This window comes from Hypanus sabinus, chromosome X1, assembly GCF_030144855.1.
Source record: "Hypanus sabinus isolate sHypSab1 chromosome X1, sHypSab1.hap1, whole genome shotgun sequence".
In the NCBI taxonomy this organism is placed as follows: domain Eukaryota; kingdom Metazoa; phylum Chordata; class Chondrichthyes; order Myliobatiformes; family Dasyatidae; genus Hypanus; species Hypanus sabinus.
In genome coordinates this window covers 27,527,943-27,545,888 of record NC_082738.1, presented here as the reverse complement: position 1 = coordinate 27,545,888, position 17,946 = coordinate 27,527,943, and the positions used below count along the sequence as shown (strand labels likewise).

At 42.7% G+C, this 17,946-nt stretch overlaps 1 protein-coding gene across 5 annotated transcripts in view; it reads right to left on the bottom strand.

Annotated features, from left to right (window-relative positions):
- Positions 1-17,946, bottom strand: part of LOC132384725 (ankyrin repeat domain-containing protein 33B-like) — a 59,598-nt gene that overhangs the window by 15,073 nt on the left and 26,579 nt on the right. For all 5 annotated transcript variants that reach the window (XM_059956134.1, XM_059956133.1, XM_059956132.1 and 2 more), the window contains one exon: positions 3,995-4,124. In XM_059956134.1, the coding sequence (XP_059812117.1) occupies positions 3,995-4,124 (130 nt within the window). The remainder of the gene's footprint in view (positions 1-3,994; positions 4,125-17,946) is intronic.

The window sequence follows — 17,946 nt, the reverse complement described above, 5'->3', positions numbered from 1 at the left end:
AGAGATCAAAGCAGGTAGGACTTGTACTGAGAATGATAATGCCCTGGAAGTGTTAGGGAGCAGTGGGATGGAGGGGTGCAAAGTTATAGGTTGCAGAAATTGGTGTCATAGTTAGGTTGGGTGTTGAAGAAGACATTTGGCGCACTGGCCTTCATCAGTTAGGGCATTGGGAAGTTATGTTGCAGTTGTACAAGATGTTGGTGAGGCTACACTTGGAACATTGTGACAGGTTTAGTCATCCTGTTATAGGAAAAACATTATTAAACAGAAAAAAAATGCAGAGAAGTTTCCCTCACCCCACCTCTCAGCTTTCCATAGGGATCACTCTCTACTTGATTCCACTCCCATTGATGTCCCTGCTGCCATGATGAGGTGTATTCTTGACTTCACAATCTAGCTTATTGTAGTAGGGGATTGTTCGACGGTGGGATAGAAGCTGTCCTTGGGCCTGGTGTTATGTGTTTTTAAGCTTTTGTATCTCCTTCCCAATGGGCAGGGGAAGAAGAGAGAATATCCAGAGTGGGAGAGGTCTGAAGTTACTTTGGCTTTTTTACTGAAGCAGTGAGAAGTGGAAAGAAGGCTTGTTGCCGTGTTGTGCTGAGCTGTGTCCATAATTTGCTGCAGTTTCTTGCAGAGCAGTTGCTATACCAAGCCTTGATGTATGTAGATAAAATGCCTTCTATGGTGCATCTATAAAAGCTAGTGAGGGTCGATGGGGAAATGCCGAATTTCTTTAGCCTACCGAGGAAGTAGAAATGTTGGTGTTTTTTTATCCATGGTTTTATACATGGTTGGTACTGGACAAGCTATTGGTGATAATAACACCATAAGACATAGGAGCAGAAATAGGCCATTTGGGCCACCGAGTCTGCTGTGCCATTTCATCATGGCTGATTTATTATCCATCTCAACCCTGTTATCTTGCCTTCTCTCTGTAACTTTCCATGCCCTTACTAATCAAAATCTTATCAACCCCCACTTTACATATTCCCAATGACTTGGCCTTCAGAGCCCTCTGTGGAAATGAATTCCACAGATTCAGTGCTCTACTTCAGCTCCATTAAAGTAAACAACCAGGAATGTGTGCACCATCCCTCTTCCTGAAGTCAATCGAAGGTTCTTTTATTGCTGATGCTGAGGGAAATATTTCTGTCATGACAACATACCACTAGACTCTCGATCCTGTACTCCGACTCATCAATATTAGTGATCCGGCCTACTACTGCACACTTGTAGATGGAGTTAGGCCACACAGTCATGAGTGTACAGGGAGTAGAGTAGGGGACAATCTTGTGGAGCACTGGTGTTGATAATAATTGTGACAGGGTGTTGTCCCTTACTGTTTGGGGTCTGTTGGTCAGGATGTTAAGGATCCATTTGCAAAGGGAGGTGTTGAGCCCCAGGACCTAGTAGTACATAGACCAGTACAGCACATTGCAGGCCCTTTAGCCCCCATGATGCTGTGCCGACACTTTAACTTACTCGAAGATCAATCTAACTCTTCCTTCCCACATAGCCCTCCATTTTTCTATCTATGTGCCTATCTAAGAATCTCTTAAATGTCCTTAGCATATTTGCTTCTACCACAATCCCTGGCAGCATGCTCCACCAATGTACTGCTCTCCGTGTATATAAAAAAACTACCTCGGAAATTCTCTCTATGCTTTCCTCCAATCACCTTAAAGTTAGGCCCCTTTGTAGAAGCCATTGCTGCCCTGGGGAGAAAGGCACTGTCTGTCCTCATTTGATCTATGCCTCTTATCATCTTGTACACCTCTATCAAGTCACCTCTCACCCTCCTTCTCTCCAAAGAGAAAAGCTCTAGCTCACTCAACCTATTCTCATAAGTCTTGCTCTCTAACCCAGACAGCATCCTGGTAAATCTCCTCTGCACCCTCTCTAAAGCTTCCACGTCCTTCCTATAATGAGACCAGAACTGAATACAATACTCCAAATATGGTCTAACCAGAGTTTTATAGAGCATTGGATTATTAAAAGCTGATACATCTATTGAATGAGATGTACTAAATCCATTGAATAAGATCCCTCTGTTCCTCCACACTGCTAAGAATCCTGCCAATATCCTGTCTTCTCCCTTCAAATTTGACTTTCCAAAGTGTATCACACCACGGTTTTTCAGATTGAACTCCACCTGCCACTTCTCAGCCCAGCTATGCACTATGCATAGTGTTCCATTGTAATTGACAGCAACTTTCTATACTATCCACAACTCCACCAACCTCTGTGTCATCTGCAAACTTACTAGCCCACCCTCCCACTTCCTCATCCAGGTCATTTATAAAAAATCACAAAGAGCAGGGATCCCAGTACAGATCCCTGTTGAACACCACTGGTCACCGACCTCCAGGCAGAATGCACTCCATCTGCAACCACCCTCTGCCTTCTGAGTCCACACAGACAAGTTTCCTTGGATCCCATGCCTTTTGACTTTCTGAATGAGCCTCCCATGAGGAAGCTAATCAAACACCTTAGTAAAATCCATATACACCACATCTACTGCTCTACCTTCATCAATGTGCTTTGTCACTTCCTCAAGGAAGTCAATCAAGCTCACAAAGCTTGATCTACCTCTCACAGAGCCATCCTGTTTCTAAGAATCTTCTCCAATAATATGCCCACCACTGAAGTAAGAGTTATCCCTACTTCATTTCTTCCTTTCCCTGCCTCAATACGACAAAGCTATTAGAGGGCTTGAGATGTTGTGAGCAATCGCAATACCCGTCTCAAACCGTGTACCCACCCTTGCCACTCACCCACCCTCAACGCAGTGGATGCTGACTTACATCTCATTTGATGCACTGGACTGTCTGCCACCTGAATCCATGCAGAGGATATTGTCTAATATCCACTCCAAGGATGTTATCTAATATTTCGTGCTGTGGAAAAGACAATGTCTAATATCCTAATTTAGAACCAGAGAACCATAGAACATTACAGCACAGAAACAGGCCCTTTGGCCCTTCTTGGCTGTGCTGAACCATTTTTCTGCCTTGTCCCACTGATCTGCACCTGGACCATATCCCTCTATACACCTCTCATCCATGTACCTGGCCAAGTTTTTCTTAAATGTTAAAAGTGAGCCCGCATTCACCACTTCATCTGGCAGCTCATTCCCCACTCCCACCACTCTCTGTGTGAAGAAGCCCCCTCCAATGTTTCCTTTAAACTTTTCCCCTTCACCCTTAACCCATGTCCTCTGGTATTTTAGCCTCAGTGGAAAAAGCCTGCTTGCATAACTCTATCTATACCCATCATAATTTTATATACCTCTATCAAGTCTCCCCTCATTCTTCTACACTTCAGGGAATAACCTATTCAACCTTTCTCTGTAACTCAGTTTTTCAAGTCCCGGCAACATCCTTGTAAACCTTCTCTGCATCTTAACCGCTAAGATCTTAAAGGATGTCAAATATCTCCTTCCACACAGATAACATTTTCTCCTATCTTACACTGTGTAGAGAATGTGGCATAATCTCTCATTTTCCGCAACGAACATTGTTTGACATCACACTGTGTGTAGAGGACATTGCCTGAGTATCAATCCATTGCTCAATATCTCACTACAAGCAAAGGATTTTTTCTGATATCTCACTCCAAGTGGAGGCCATTGTTTAAAATCTCACTTCAGAAAGATGGTAGTTTTTTTTATTTTACATTGTCTTCACTCTGTTAATTCCCAGAACATTGCTTCACGGATTGGATTCTCATGTTTGTGGAGGTTATGATTATTTAATTGTGCATTTTGTTAGGCATTGGCCCTATCTGTTCTTTTCACCCTGCTAACTGTTTTAGTTCAACAATGGAACTCAGCCTTCCCTATCATGGCGAACGATTTGCTCCCGTCAGGAGAAGCCATGGTCTTGCTCACAAGTAGTGTTTGGCAACAGTGCATGCACTTCTACACTGTGATGCCACATCAGATCTCCCATATCTTGATAGTCTTCCACCCACCCATAATCCACCACATACCCACCTGCCTGAGCTGCAGTTATCAAGGCTGTGCTTCCATCCTGGTCTTGGTGATTGACATCCAGCCGAGAACATCCAGACAGCGGATTCACTCTACCCAGAAAACCCCAGCAGCAGCCAATCATGACTTCATTCTATTTGCAAATGAGAAGTAAGTTATCATTCTGAGGTACCGTAAAATCAATAACACAGTGTCACAGTGTATCTTCCATTATACATTTCCCAGATTATTAGCCAAGTTACCCACAGGACAATTCTTTGCATAATAAACATATTAAATTTATAATAAATTTATATTAGGCCGGAAACGGTGTTGGATAGATTGTTGAGTCTGAAGGCTGATAAGTCCCCAGGACCTGATGGTCTGCATCCCAGGGTACTTAAAGAGGTGGCTCCAGAAATCGTGGACGCATTGGTAATCATTTTCCAATGTTCTATAGATTCAGGAACAGTTCCTGCTGACTGGAGGGTGGCTAATGTTGTCCCATTTTTCAAGAAAGGAGGGAGAGAGAAAACAGGGAATTATAGACCGGTTAGCCTGACGTCAGTGGTGGGTAAGATGCTGGAGTCAATTATAAAAGAGGAAATTACGACACATTTGGATAGCAGTAGAAGGATCAGTCCGAGTCAGCATGGATTTATGAAGGGAAAATCATGCTTGACTAATCTTCTGGAGTTTTTTGAGGATGTAACTATGAAAATGGACAAGGGAGAGCCAGTGGATGTAGTGTACCTGGACTTCCAGAAAGCTTTTGATAAAGTCCCACATAGGAGATTAGTGGGCAAAATTAGAGCACATGGTATTGGGGGCAGAGTACTGACGTGGATTGAAAATTGGCTGGCTGACAGGAAACAAAGAGTAGCGATTAACAGGTCCCTTTCGGAATGGCAGGCTGTAACCAGTGGGATACCGCAAGGTTCGGTGCTGGGACCGCAGCTGTTTACAATATACATTAATGATTTAAATGAAGGAATTAAAAGTAACATTAGCAAATTTGCTGATGATGCAAAGCTGGGTGGCAGTGTGAAATGTCAGGAAGATGTTATGAGAATGCAGTGTGACTTGGACAGGTTGGGTGCGTGGGCAAATGTGTGGCAGATGCAGTTTAATGTGGATAAATGTGAGGTTATCCACTTTGGTGGCAAGAACAGGAAGGCAGATTACTATCTGAATGGAGTCAAGTTAGGAAAAGGGGAAGTACAACGAGATATAGTTGTTCTTGTACATCAGTTAATGAAAGCAAGCATGCAGGTACAGCAGGCAGTGAAGAAAGCTAACGGCATGCTGGCCTTTATAACAAGAGGAATTGAGTATAGGAGTAAAGAGGTCCTTCTGCAGCTGTACAGGGCCCTGGTGAGACCCCACCTGGAGTATTGTGTGCAGTTTTGGTCTCCAAATTTGAGGAAGGACATTCTTGCTATTGAGGGAGTGCAGCGTAGGTTCACAAGGTTAATTCCCAGAATGGCGGGACTGTCATATGTTGAAAGATTGGAGCAACTGGGCTTGTATACACTGGAATTTAGAAGGATGAGAGGGGATCTGATTGAGACATATAAGATTATTAAGGAATTGGACACACTGGAGGCAGGAAGCATGTTCCCGCTGATGGGTGAGTCCAGAACTAGAGGCCACAGTTTAAGAATAAGGGGTAGGCCATTTAGAACAGAGATGCGGAAAAACTTTTTCACCCAGAGAGTGGTGGATATGTGGAATGCTGTGCCCCAGAAGGCAGTGGAGGCCAAGTCTCTGGATGCATTCAAAAGAGAGTTAGATAGAGCTCTTATAGATAGCGGGGTCAAGGGATATGGGGAGAGGGCAGGAACGGGGTACTGATTGTGTATGATCAGCCATGATCACAGTGAATGGCGGTGCTGGCTAGAAGGGCCGAATGGCCTACTCCTGCACCTACTGTCTATTGTCAATAAACTGTCTGGTGTTTTGCACTCTGCTCTGCTTGCTGGACACTTCCAATCTTTATGCAACAGATTGGGAAAAAAATATTCTGCTGCAGCTTAGTTAACTGGTATTGCAGGTCCTCAGCTTTGTTAAGACTGTGTAGTAAGCGCCAGCACTAACTGCATTCAATTGGGTCGTAGTATACAGCACAGTGTGGTGAACTATGTGCCTGTCTGGACACGCCCCTGCTGACTTCTCCTGTGGCTCCTCCCACAGGCCCCTGTATAAAGGAGATCTGCGGCCTGACGCTCGGCCTCAGTCTCCAAGACCTTGTATGATAGACACTCACTCCTGGTTCCTTCTTCCAGTCAATAAAAGCCGATATCTCGCCTATGTCTCAGAGAGAGTTATTGATGGTGCATCACACAGAAACAGACCCTTTGGCCCAACTTGTGCATACTGACCAAGTTGTCCACCTGAGCTAGTCCCTCTAAACATCTGGATGGAAAAGATGTATACATTAGGATGCATACAGCTCAGCATTCAATACTATCACTCAGAACTAATCAATAAATTTCAAGACCTTGGCCTCAATACCTCCTTGTGCAATTGAATCCAAGATTTCCTCACTTGCAAACTCCGGTCAGTTCAGATTGGCAACAACATCTCCACAATCTCCATCAGCACAGGTGTACCACAGGCCTGTGTGCTTAGCCCCCTGCTCTACTCACTTTACACTTACGACTGTGTGGCTGAGCACAACTCCAACACCGTATACAAGTTTGCTGACGACACCACTGTTGTTGGCCAGATCAAAGGTGGTGACAAATCAGCATAAAGGAGGGAGACTGAAAATCTGGCTGAGTGGTGCCAAAACAGCAGCCTCTTACTCAATGTCAACAAGACCAAAGAGCTTAATATTGACTACAGAAGGAGCAAACTGGAGATCCATGATCCAGACCTCATTGGAGGATCAGAGGTGGAGAGGGTCAGCAACTTTAAATTCCTTGGTGTTATTATTTCAGAGGAACTGACCTAGGCCCAGCGCGTAAGTGCAATTATGAAGAAAGCACAGTAGTGCCTCTACTTCCTTAGGGATTTGGGCATGACATGTGAAACTTTATCAAACTTCTGTAGAGGTGTATTGGAGAGTATATTGACTGGCTGCATCATGGCTTGGAATGGAAACGCCAATGCCCTCGAATGGAAAAGCCTACAAAAAGTAGTGGATGCAGCACAGTCCATCACAGCTAACATCCTCCCCACCATTGAACACATCTGCATGGAGCAATGTTGAAGGAAAGCAATATCCATCATCAAGGACACCAGGACACCCCCCCCCCCCCCAGACTATACTCTCTTCTCACTGCTACTAACACGAAGAAGGTACAGGAGCCTCAGGACCCACACCACCAGGTTCAGGAACAGTTATTACCCTTCAGCCATCAGGCTGCTGGAACAGAGGGGATAACGTCAGTCAAATTCACTTAAGTAGATTCCGTTTGCTGAATTAAATAGACCTACAGAATTTTATGACACTAAATTGGCTCTGCTTGTTGCTTTAAATTAACCAACGTCATTGTGCCATTCTGAACTCATACTACCAGTTGTTCTCTGGCATTAGTTTCTACCTTTGCTATTAAATAGACGCTTTGCACTATTAGATAAATCTTATTTTTCTCTTAAAAAGGCTTGTCTGTATTGAAAGTGCACAAATTTCTTCACAGATTTCCTATAATTACAATGTTTGCTGAATTAAGTAGCCATAGATTTTATTATAAATACTTGCTGCTCTTTTAGTAGACTATTTGTTGTATTAATCAGGAATTGTTTGATACATGAGGTAGACACTGTTTAGTGTATTATATAGACTGCTATGTCCATTTAAACAGATTCTACTTGCTGTGTGAAACAGACTGCATTTGTGGTATTCATCTGGCTAGTTTACTTTTATTATATAAACTTATTTGCTTTATTAAAAAGGGGATTTTTTTGTCAAATTAAACGGACTCAGTTTGAGGAGTTAAGTAAAAGATTTTTTGTTCTATTGTGTGTACACTATTTCCTATTGGAGATAGATTCAGTTTGCTGAATTGTGTACTTTGCTGCATTAACTAGATCGTTTTGTGGCATTAAGTAGACTCTGTCTGCTTTTTTAATAAAACTCAGATATCTGACATGCACAGATATTTGTGTACTAAATAGTTTACTCACTGTACCAAATAGGTTCTGTTGCTGAGTGAAGAAACTGTTTGTTTTATTATTGTATTTTACAATATTTAATTGATTGTTTCCAATATCAAATACTGTTTACTATATTAAACAGTCTATATTCTGCATTAAATAAATTAACAGGGTGGCATGGTAGCTTAGCAGTTAGTATAACACTATTATATTACAAGCGACCCAGCTTCACTTACCACAGCTGTTTGTATGTTCTCCTTGTGACTGCATGGGTTTCCTCTGGGGGCCCTGGCTTCCTCCCACATTCCAAAGAAATAGTAGTAGGCAGCCGTCGATCCCAGGGGATCATGAGTTTGTGCCTCTGGTGGACTGTGCCCTCTCCAAGCCTGGGCAAGCCTGGGCAGGAAGATTTGAAGAACCGGCTGTTGCCCATGCAGTGGGTTCCCCCTCTCCATGTCACTGATGTAGTCCAAGGGAAGGGCAAGCGCCGATACAGCTTGGCACTGGTGTCGTCTCTGTATTCTGCTGTAGGTTTTCTATGTTTCTATAAATAGACTTCACTGTACTAAATTGATCCCTTGCTCTTTTAAGCAGAGTAAAACACACAAAATATTTATGGATCTCAGCAAGTCAGGCAGCATCAATGAAGAGGGATAAAGAGTCAATATTTTGAGCTGAGACCCTTCATAGAGCTTTATGAAATAGATTATTTCTTGCAGTGAGTATGCGTGATTTACCAGATTAGCTTGCTATATTAAATAACTATTTTATTGTATTAAATACAATGGCAATAAATTGTATTTGCTGCATGAAATAAACTGCTAAATTATTGTGTTAAGTAGGATCTCCCAATTATTTACAAAACTTGTTTTGCAAAATGTAATAGATTGTTGCTTTAAATTGTTTTTATAGAGGACCATACAAGTTGAAGATACCGTACAAGTTTGCTATTGTAAAATGCTTCACATGGAGTCTTTTAGATAGTTATATGGAGCTTAGAAAAATAGAGGGCTATGCGGTCGGGAAATTCTAGGCAGTTTCTAGAGTAGGTTACATGGTTGGCACAACATTGTGGGCTGAAGGGCCTTTACTGTGCTGTAGATTTCTATGTTCTATATATTAGTTAACTGTATTTTGGATTAAATAGATTCTCCTTGTTGTATTAAATGGGTAATGTCTGGTGAATTAAATGACCTATTGTATTAACTAGGCTGCGTTTACTTGATCTCCTCTGCTCTATTAAATGGTCCTGAAGAAGGGTCTCGGCCAGAAATGTTGACTGTTTATTTATTTCCATTGATGCTGCCAGACCTGCTGAGCCTGGTGACCAACTAAAATACAAGATTCGACATCCAGAAAGCCACCTCACATGTGAAATGGTAACTCCAGCCCAAACGAATCACAGAAGGATACTCGACAGCTGTTTGAATGGAATCACCTCCTACAAAGTGAAACCAAGGTTTTGCTCCTGGAGCAGCTTGATGCTTTTGATGCTCACTTTGATTATCAACACCTATCTGTCACTGGATCCTGGACTTCTCGACAGAAAGGCCACTGTCAGTCTGTGTGGGCAGAAACACTTCTAGCTCCATCGCGCTGAACACCGGCGCTCCCCAGGGCCATATGCTCAGCCCACTGCCGTTCACGCTGTTGACGCATGACTGCACGCTAGATCCAGTTCAAACCAAATAATCAAGTTTGCTGATTATTGGCCTCATCAACAATGACAACAAGATGGCGTACAGAGAGGAGGTAAAACACCTTGTAGAATGATGCGATCACAACAAGTTGAGCCTCAACCTGAACAAGACCAAAGAGACGATTGTGGACTTTAGGAAGGTTCAGACTGACCGCTCCTCACTGCACATGCACGGCTCCTCCGTGGAGAGAGTTATGAGCAGCAAGTTTCTGGGATGGCTCATACTGGACAATCTCACCTGGTACCTCAACATCACCTCCTTACTGACCAGCTACATCACCATCTGGTACGGGAATTGCAAGGCATCTGAACAAAGGATTGTGAGGACTGCTGAGAGATTCATCAACCCTTCAGCAACATTTATCAGGAGTGCTGCATACGCAAAACCCTTGGCATAGTCAATGATCCTTCCCATCTGTCTAAAAATCTCTTTGATTCTCTACCATCAGGCAGGAGGTACCGTAGCATTAGGATAAGAACAGTTAGGATGAGAAACAGGCCTTGAGACGACTGAATTCCGGGCCACCACACAGGTCTCATCACACATGAAATGCCAGTAGTGTCATACTGTTTGCTTTTTAACTTGTGTTGTACATGCACCTCATTATTTGTTAATTTATTTGTATTAATGTTATTTTACACATTATGTGCATGAGTTATATGTATTGTATTGTGCACCTCAATCCAGAGGAATGGTGTTTCAGTTGGTTGTATCCATGCATGTGTATGGTTGAATGACAATAAACTCAACTTGAAGTTGAAAACATGGTGGCACCTTCATGCATTCCCATGTCCCCATGATTTCAGTCTCTGAGACCGATATGGAAACATTCTTCAGGAGGGTGGTCCCACGGAAAGCATCTGGCTGAGATGGGGTACTGGCTGAACACTAAAGACCTGTGCTACTCAGCTGGCTGGAGTGTTCACTGAGGCCTTTAGCCTCTCACTTCAGCATCTGAGGTACCCACTTGTTTCAAAGTTCAAAGTTGAAAGTAAACTTATTATCAAAGTACATACATGTCACCATATATAACCTTGAGATTCATTTTCTTGTGGACAGACTCAACAAATCTATAGAATAATAACATTAACAGAATCAATGAAAGACCACCCAACTAGGGCATTCAACCAGAGTGCAAAAGACACCAAACTATGCAAATATGAATCTGCTCCAATTTGCCTACCGGAGCAACAGTTTGATATTTGATGTGCTTTCATTGACTCTTCTCTCAGCTCCTCATTGACTACAGCTTGGTTTTTAATACTATTATCCCCTCAATAATCAATAATCTTCAAGTCCTAGGCCTCAATATTTCTTTATGCAACTGGATCCTTGATCTCCACACTTACAGGCCCCAGTCAGTTCAGATTGGCAACACCATCTCCTCCATGATCTCCATCTGCACAGGTGCACCACAAGGCTGTGTGCTTAGCCCCCTGCTCTACTCACTTTACACTTATGACTGTGTGGGTAGGTACAGATTAAATGCCATATTTAAGTTTGCTGATGACACGACTGACATTGGCCGAATCAAAAGTGGTGAAACTAAAAAATAGGAGAAAGACTGAGAATTTGGCTGAATGGTGCCACAACAAAAACCTTTTACTGAATATCAGCAAATCAAAGAGATGATTATTGAGTTCAGGTGCAAAAAGATGGGTCTGGTCCCTGGGATAAGATCCTAAATTGGAGAAAGGCCAATTTTGATGATATGAGAAATGATCTGGCAAGTGTGGATTAGGACAGGCAGTTTTCTGGCAAAGGTATACTTGGAAAGTGGGAGGCCTTCAAAATAAAAATTTTGAGAGTACAAAGTTTGTATGCACCTGTCAGAATAAAAAGTAAAGATAGCAAGTGTAGGGATTTTAGTTTTCGAGAGGTATTGAGACCTTGGTTAAGAGAAAAAGGAAACGGAAAATAGGCACGTAGGAACAAATGAGGTATTTATGGAGGCAAAATTCAAAAGGGCGAAGAACGCAGGACCGAATGTGCTGTATTTGTATGTGCATAGCATTCGGAATAAGGTGAATGAACTCGTGGCACAATTAGAGATTGCTCAGTATGACATTGTGGGCATCACTGAGTCGTGGCTGAAAGAAGGTCGTAGTTGGGAGCTTAGCAGCAAAGGATATATTTTGTATCAAAAGGACAGGCCTGGCGGTGGTGTGGCTCTGTTGGTAAGAAATGGAATTATATCTTTAGAAAGAGATGACATAGGGTCGGAGAATATTGAATCTTTGTGGGTGGAGTTAAGAATTGCAAGGGTAGAAAAACCATTATGGGAATCACATATAGGCCTCCAAATAGTAGCCAAAATGTGGGGTTGAGATTGCAAACCGAGCTGGAAAAGGCATGTAGTAGAGGTAATGACACAATTGTAATGTGCATGGGGATTGGGAAAATCAGGTTGCTGTCGGATTGCAAGAGAGTGAATTTGGTGAATGCCTATGAGATGGCTGTGTAGAGCAGCTTGTGCTTGAACCTATTTAGGGAAAGACTATTTTAGAATGGGTGTTGTGTAATAACCCAAATCTTATTAAGGAGCTTAACCTAGAGGAACCCTTAGTAGGCAGTGCTCATAATATGATTGAATTCATACTGCAGTTTGAGAGGGAGAAGCACAAGTCACATGTATTGCAATGGAATAAAGGGAATTACAAAGGCATGGGAGAGGATCTCCGGTGGATTGGAGGAGGATACTGGCGGGGATGACGGCAGAGCAGAGATGGCTGAATTTCCTGGGAATAGCTCACAAGGTGCAGGATGGATAAGTCCCACAGAGGAAGAAGTTCTCCAATGGCAGCGGTAGGCAACCGTGGCTGACAAGGGAAGTTAAAGATTGCACAAAATCCAAGGAAAGGGCACATCAGGTAGCAGAAGTGAGTGGGAAGTTGGATGATTGGGAAGCTTTAAAGATCCAACATAAGGCAACTAAAAAAGCTATAAGAAGGGAAAAGATGAAATATGAGGGCAAACTAGCCAATAATATAAAGCAGAATATTATAATGTTTTTTCAATTATATAAAGAGTAAAAGGGAGGTGAGAGTTGATATTGGACCACTGGAAAATGATGCTGGTATTGGGGGACAAAGAAATGGCAGATGAATTTAATGGGTACTTTGCACCAGTCTTCACTGTGGAAAACACTAGCAGTGTGCCAGAGGTCCATGAGCATCAGGGAGTGAGAGCAATTGCTATTACAAAGGAAAAAGTGCTTGGCAAACTCAATGGTCTTAAGGTGGATAAGTCACCTGGGCTACATCCCAGAGTCCTGAGAGAGTTTGCTGAAGAGATAATGATTGGTCATGAGCTTTCAAGAATCACTTGGTTCTGGCATGGAGGACTGGAAGATTGCAAATGTCACTCCACTCTTTAAAAAGGCAGGAAGGAAAAAGAAAGGAAATTATAGGCCAGTTAGCCTAACCTTAGTGGCTGGGGAAGTGTTGGAGTTTATTATTTAGGATGAAGTTTCGGGGTACTTGGAGACTAATGATAAAATAAGTCAAAGTCAGCATGGTTTCTGTACAGGGAAATTTTGCCTGACAAATCTGTTAGAGTTCTTTGAGGAAGGTAGAAGTGGGGTGGACAAAGGAGAGGCAGTGGATATCGTTTACCTGATTTTCAGAAGGCATTTGATAAGGTGCCACACATGAGGCTGCTTAATAAGATAAAATCCTATGGCGTTACAGGAAAGATACTGACATGGCTAGCGGAAAGGTTGGCAGACAGAAGGTAGCAACTGGGAATAAGAGAGGCTTTTTCTGGTTGGCTGCAGGTGACTAGTGGCGTTTCTCAGGGGTCGGTATTGGGACTACTGCTTTTAACATTGTTTATCATTGACTTAGATAATGGAATTGATGGCATTGTGGCAATGTTTGCAGATGATACAAAGATAAGCAGAGGGGCATCTTCTAAATGGCAAGATGCTGTTGGCAATCTATGTCCCAGTGGAGTGATGGGGTTAAGAAGAAGGATTTATTATTCTTCTTATTTTTATTTTTAATATTTGCACAGTTGTCTTCTGTTTGCCCGTCTGTTGTGTGCAGTTTTTCATTGATTCTATTGTGTTTTTGAATGCCCACAAGAAAAAGAATCTTGAGGTAGTATATGGTGACGTATATATACTTAGCTAATAAATTTACTTTGAACTTTGGCCAGGGAAAACAGGGTGTGATTAAATGAGGCAAGTAGGGAGAGCCTTTGAGCTTCTCTAGCAGGTCTGAGATTGTTGCTCCCTGTGCGGGTGAGAGTGAGGGCTGTAGGAACGATAAGCAACTGAACCATGGTACCATGCATGGTTCAGGGAACTATTCAGGAGGGGGAAGAGAAGATTAAGAGTAATGGGGATTAGTATGATCAGGAGAATACACACGATCCTCTGTCGCAAGGATTGAAAGTCTCAAAGGCTGATGCCTGGGTTCGGGAATCTCATCTGATCTGCAGAGAAATCTGGAGTGAGCGGGAAAGATGCAGCTGTCATGATCCACCTGGGTACCAGTGACATAGGAAGGTTAAGGAAATAAATTCTGCTGAGGGAATTTGAGCGGCTAAGGACTAAATTAACATGTAAAATCAAAAAGGTAATAATCTCTGTACCTGAGCAATGTGCAAATTGCCACAGGGTCAAGACGACTAGAGAGTTATACGTGTGGCTCAAAGATTTGTGCGGGAGAAGTGGGGCTGATTTCATGGAATATTGACATCTGTATTGGGGAATGAAGGAACTGTTCAGATAAGACCAGGGTCCTGACAAATCGCATAACTAGGGCTGTGGATAGGACTTCAAGCTAAGTAGTGGGGAGGGTGGGCTCAACAAAATAGAAAACTAAAGGAAGAGGTTCATGAAGCCTTCAGAATAAAATGTATGGCAGAATATTTAGAAAGGGCTAAGAATTTAATTTAGACACCATATTCAGAGACTCATTTTTGAATCTGGATTAGTATGCTACAGTTGTTAGCGACTTAATTAAAACCTGTGTGGATGAGTGTGTGCCCACAAAGACTTACTGTACGTTCCCAAACCAAAAGCTCTGGATGAACCAGGAGGTACGTTGTCTACTGAAGGCTAGATCTGTGGCATTCAAGTCCAGCAACCTAAGCCTGTACCAGAAAACCAGATATGACTTGCAGAGGGCTATTTCAAGAGTGAAGAGACAATTTCGAACGAGGTTGGAGGCAATATCAGATGCACAGCAACTCCTGCAGGGTCTGCAAGACATTACTTCCTACAAAGCGAAACCCAATAGCATGAATGGCAGCGATGCTTCACTACCAGATGAACTCAATGCCTTCTATCCCGCTTTGAAAGGGAGAACACAACTACAGCTGTGAAGATCCCTGCTGCTCCTGATGACCCTGTGATTTCCGTCTCAGAGGCCGATGTTAGACTGTCTTTAAAGAGAGTGAATCCTCACAAGGCAGAAGGTCCTGATGGAGCACCTGGTAAGGCTCTGAAAACCTGTGGCAACCAAGTGGCGGGAGTATTCAAGGACATTTTCAACCACTCACTGTAACGGGCGGAAGTTCCCACTTGCTTCAAAAAGGCAACAATTATACCAGTGCCTAAGAAGAATAATCTGGGCTGCCTTAATGACTATCGTCCAGTAGCACTCACATCGACAGTGATGAAATGCTTTGAGAGGTTGGTTATGACTAGACTGAACTCCTGCCTCAGCAAGGACCTGGACCCATTGCAATTTACCTATCACCACAATAGGTCAACGGCAGATGCAATCTCAATGGCTCTCCACACGGCTTTAGACCACCTGGACAACACAAACACCTACGTCAGGATGCTGTTCATCGACCATAGCTCAGCATTTAATACATCATTCCCACAATCCTGATTGAGAAGTTGCAGAACCTGGGCCTCTGTACCTCCCTCTGTAATTGGATCCTCAGCTTCCAAACAGGAAGACCACAGTCTGTGTGGATTGGTGATAACATCTCCTCCTCACTGACAATCAACACTGGTGCACCTCAGGGGTGTGTGCTTAGCCCACTGCTCTACTCTCTCTATACACATGACTGCGTGGATAGGCATAGCTGAAATACCATCTATAAATTTGCTGATAATACAGCCATTGCTGGTAGAATCTCAGGTGGTGACGAGAGGGCGTACAGGAGTGAGATATGCCAACTAGTGGAGTGATGCTGCAGCAACAACATGGTACTCAATGTCAGTAAGATGAAAGAGCTGATTGTGGACTTCAGGAAGGGTAAGATGAAGGAACACATACCAGTCCTCATAGAGGGATCAGAAGTGGAGAGAGTGAGCAGTTTCAAGTTCCTGGGTGCCAAGATCGCTGAGGATCTAACCTGGTCCCAACACATTGATGCAATTATCAAGAAGGCAAGACAGCAACTATACTTTATTAGGAGTTTGAAGAGATTTGGTTTGTCAACAAAAACACTCAAAAATTTCTATAGATGTACCGTGGAGAGAATTCTGACAGATTGCATCACTGTCTGGTATGGAGGGGCTACTGCACAGGACCGAAAGAAGCTGCAGAAGGTTGTAAATCTAGTCAGCTACATCTTGGCACTAGCCAACAATGTACCCAGGACATCTTTAGGGAGTGGTGTCTCAGAAAGGCAGCGTCCATTATTAAGGACCTCCAGCACCCAGAGCATGCCCTTTTCTCATTGTTACCATCAGGGAGGAGGTACAGAAACCTGAGGGCACACACTCAGCGATTCAGCAACAGCTTCTTCCCCTCTGCCCCCCAATTCCAAAATGGACATTGAAGCTTTGGACACTACCTCTCTTTTTTAAATATACAGTATTTCTATTTTTGCACATTAAAAAAATCTATTCAATATATGTAATTGATTTACTTGTTTATTTATTATTTTGTTTTATTTTGTTATTTATTTATTTTCTCTGTTGAATTATGTATTGCATTGAACTGCTGCTGCTAAGTTAACAAATTTCACGTCACGTACCGGTGCTAATAAACCTGATTCTGATTCTGATATATTTAGGAAGAGGGGTGGCAAATAGACTGAAGAGGACTGAAGGCGTTATATTTGAAGGTACGCAGTTTACAAAACAAGGTAGATGAGCTTACGGTGAAGTTAGAAATTGGCAGGTTCCTCGCTGTGGACAGCAGTGACTTTTCAGAGCAGCTTGTGGTTGGGGGAAAGGAAAGCAGCACACACAAAATGCTGGCGGGACTCAGCAGGTCAGGCAGCATCTATGGAAATGTTTAAACAGTCGAGTGGAATACAGCTAACACCAACCCCTTCACTTCTGTAGAAGAAATAAAGGTGTGTACTATTTTCTAACAGGGAGAGAAATCAGAAATCGAAGGTGCAAGGAGACTTAGGAGTGTTTGTGCAGGATTCCCTAAAGGTTAACTTGCAGGTTGAGTCAGTGGTAAGGAAGTAAATGCAACATTGGCATTTGTTTTGGAAGGACGAGAATAATGTGATGGTGAGGCTTTATAAGGCATTAGTCAGATTGCATTTGGAGTATTGTGAGCAGTTTTTGGCCTCTTATCAAAGGAAGATATGCTGGCAATGTAGAGGGTCCAGAGGAGGTTTAAGAGAAACAGCGTCTGATGGCTCTGGGCCTGTACTCGTTGGAGTTTAGGAGGATGAGGAGGTATTTTATTGAAAGCTACAGAATATTGAAAGTCCTGGATAAACAATGGACACTACAATGGGATTTGGCTAGTGTAGACTGGCAACACAAGCTATGTGGTGGGACGGTTGAGGAACAATGGAAGACTTGAAAAGAGACTTTTCGTGGTGCTCAACAGAAGTATATTCCAGTTAAAAGCAAGGACAGTAAGGGTGGGGAGAGTCAGTCTTGGATTACTAAAGAAATAAAAGAAGGCATCAAACTAAAAGCTTGTGCATACAAACTCACCAAGAGTAGTGGGAAACTGGAAAATTGGGAAGACTTAAAAAAGCAACAAAGAGCCACAAAGTGAGCAATAAAGAAAGGGAAGGTAGATCGAAAATAAATTATCACAAAATATAAAAACGGACAGTAAAAGTTTTTATAACTATATAAAGCGGAAAAGGGTGGCTGATGTGAATGCAGGTCTTTTGGAAGACGAGAAGGAGGAATTGATATTGGGTAAAGAGGAAAGGGCCAAGGCTTTGAATGACTATTTTATGTCAGTCTCCGCAGTGGAGGATACGTCTAACATGCCAAAGAGAGATGAT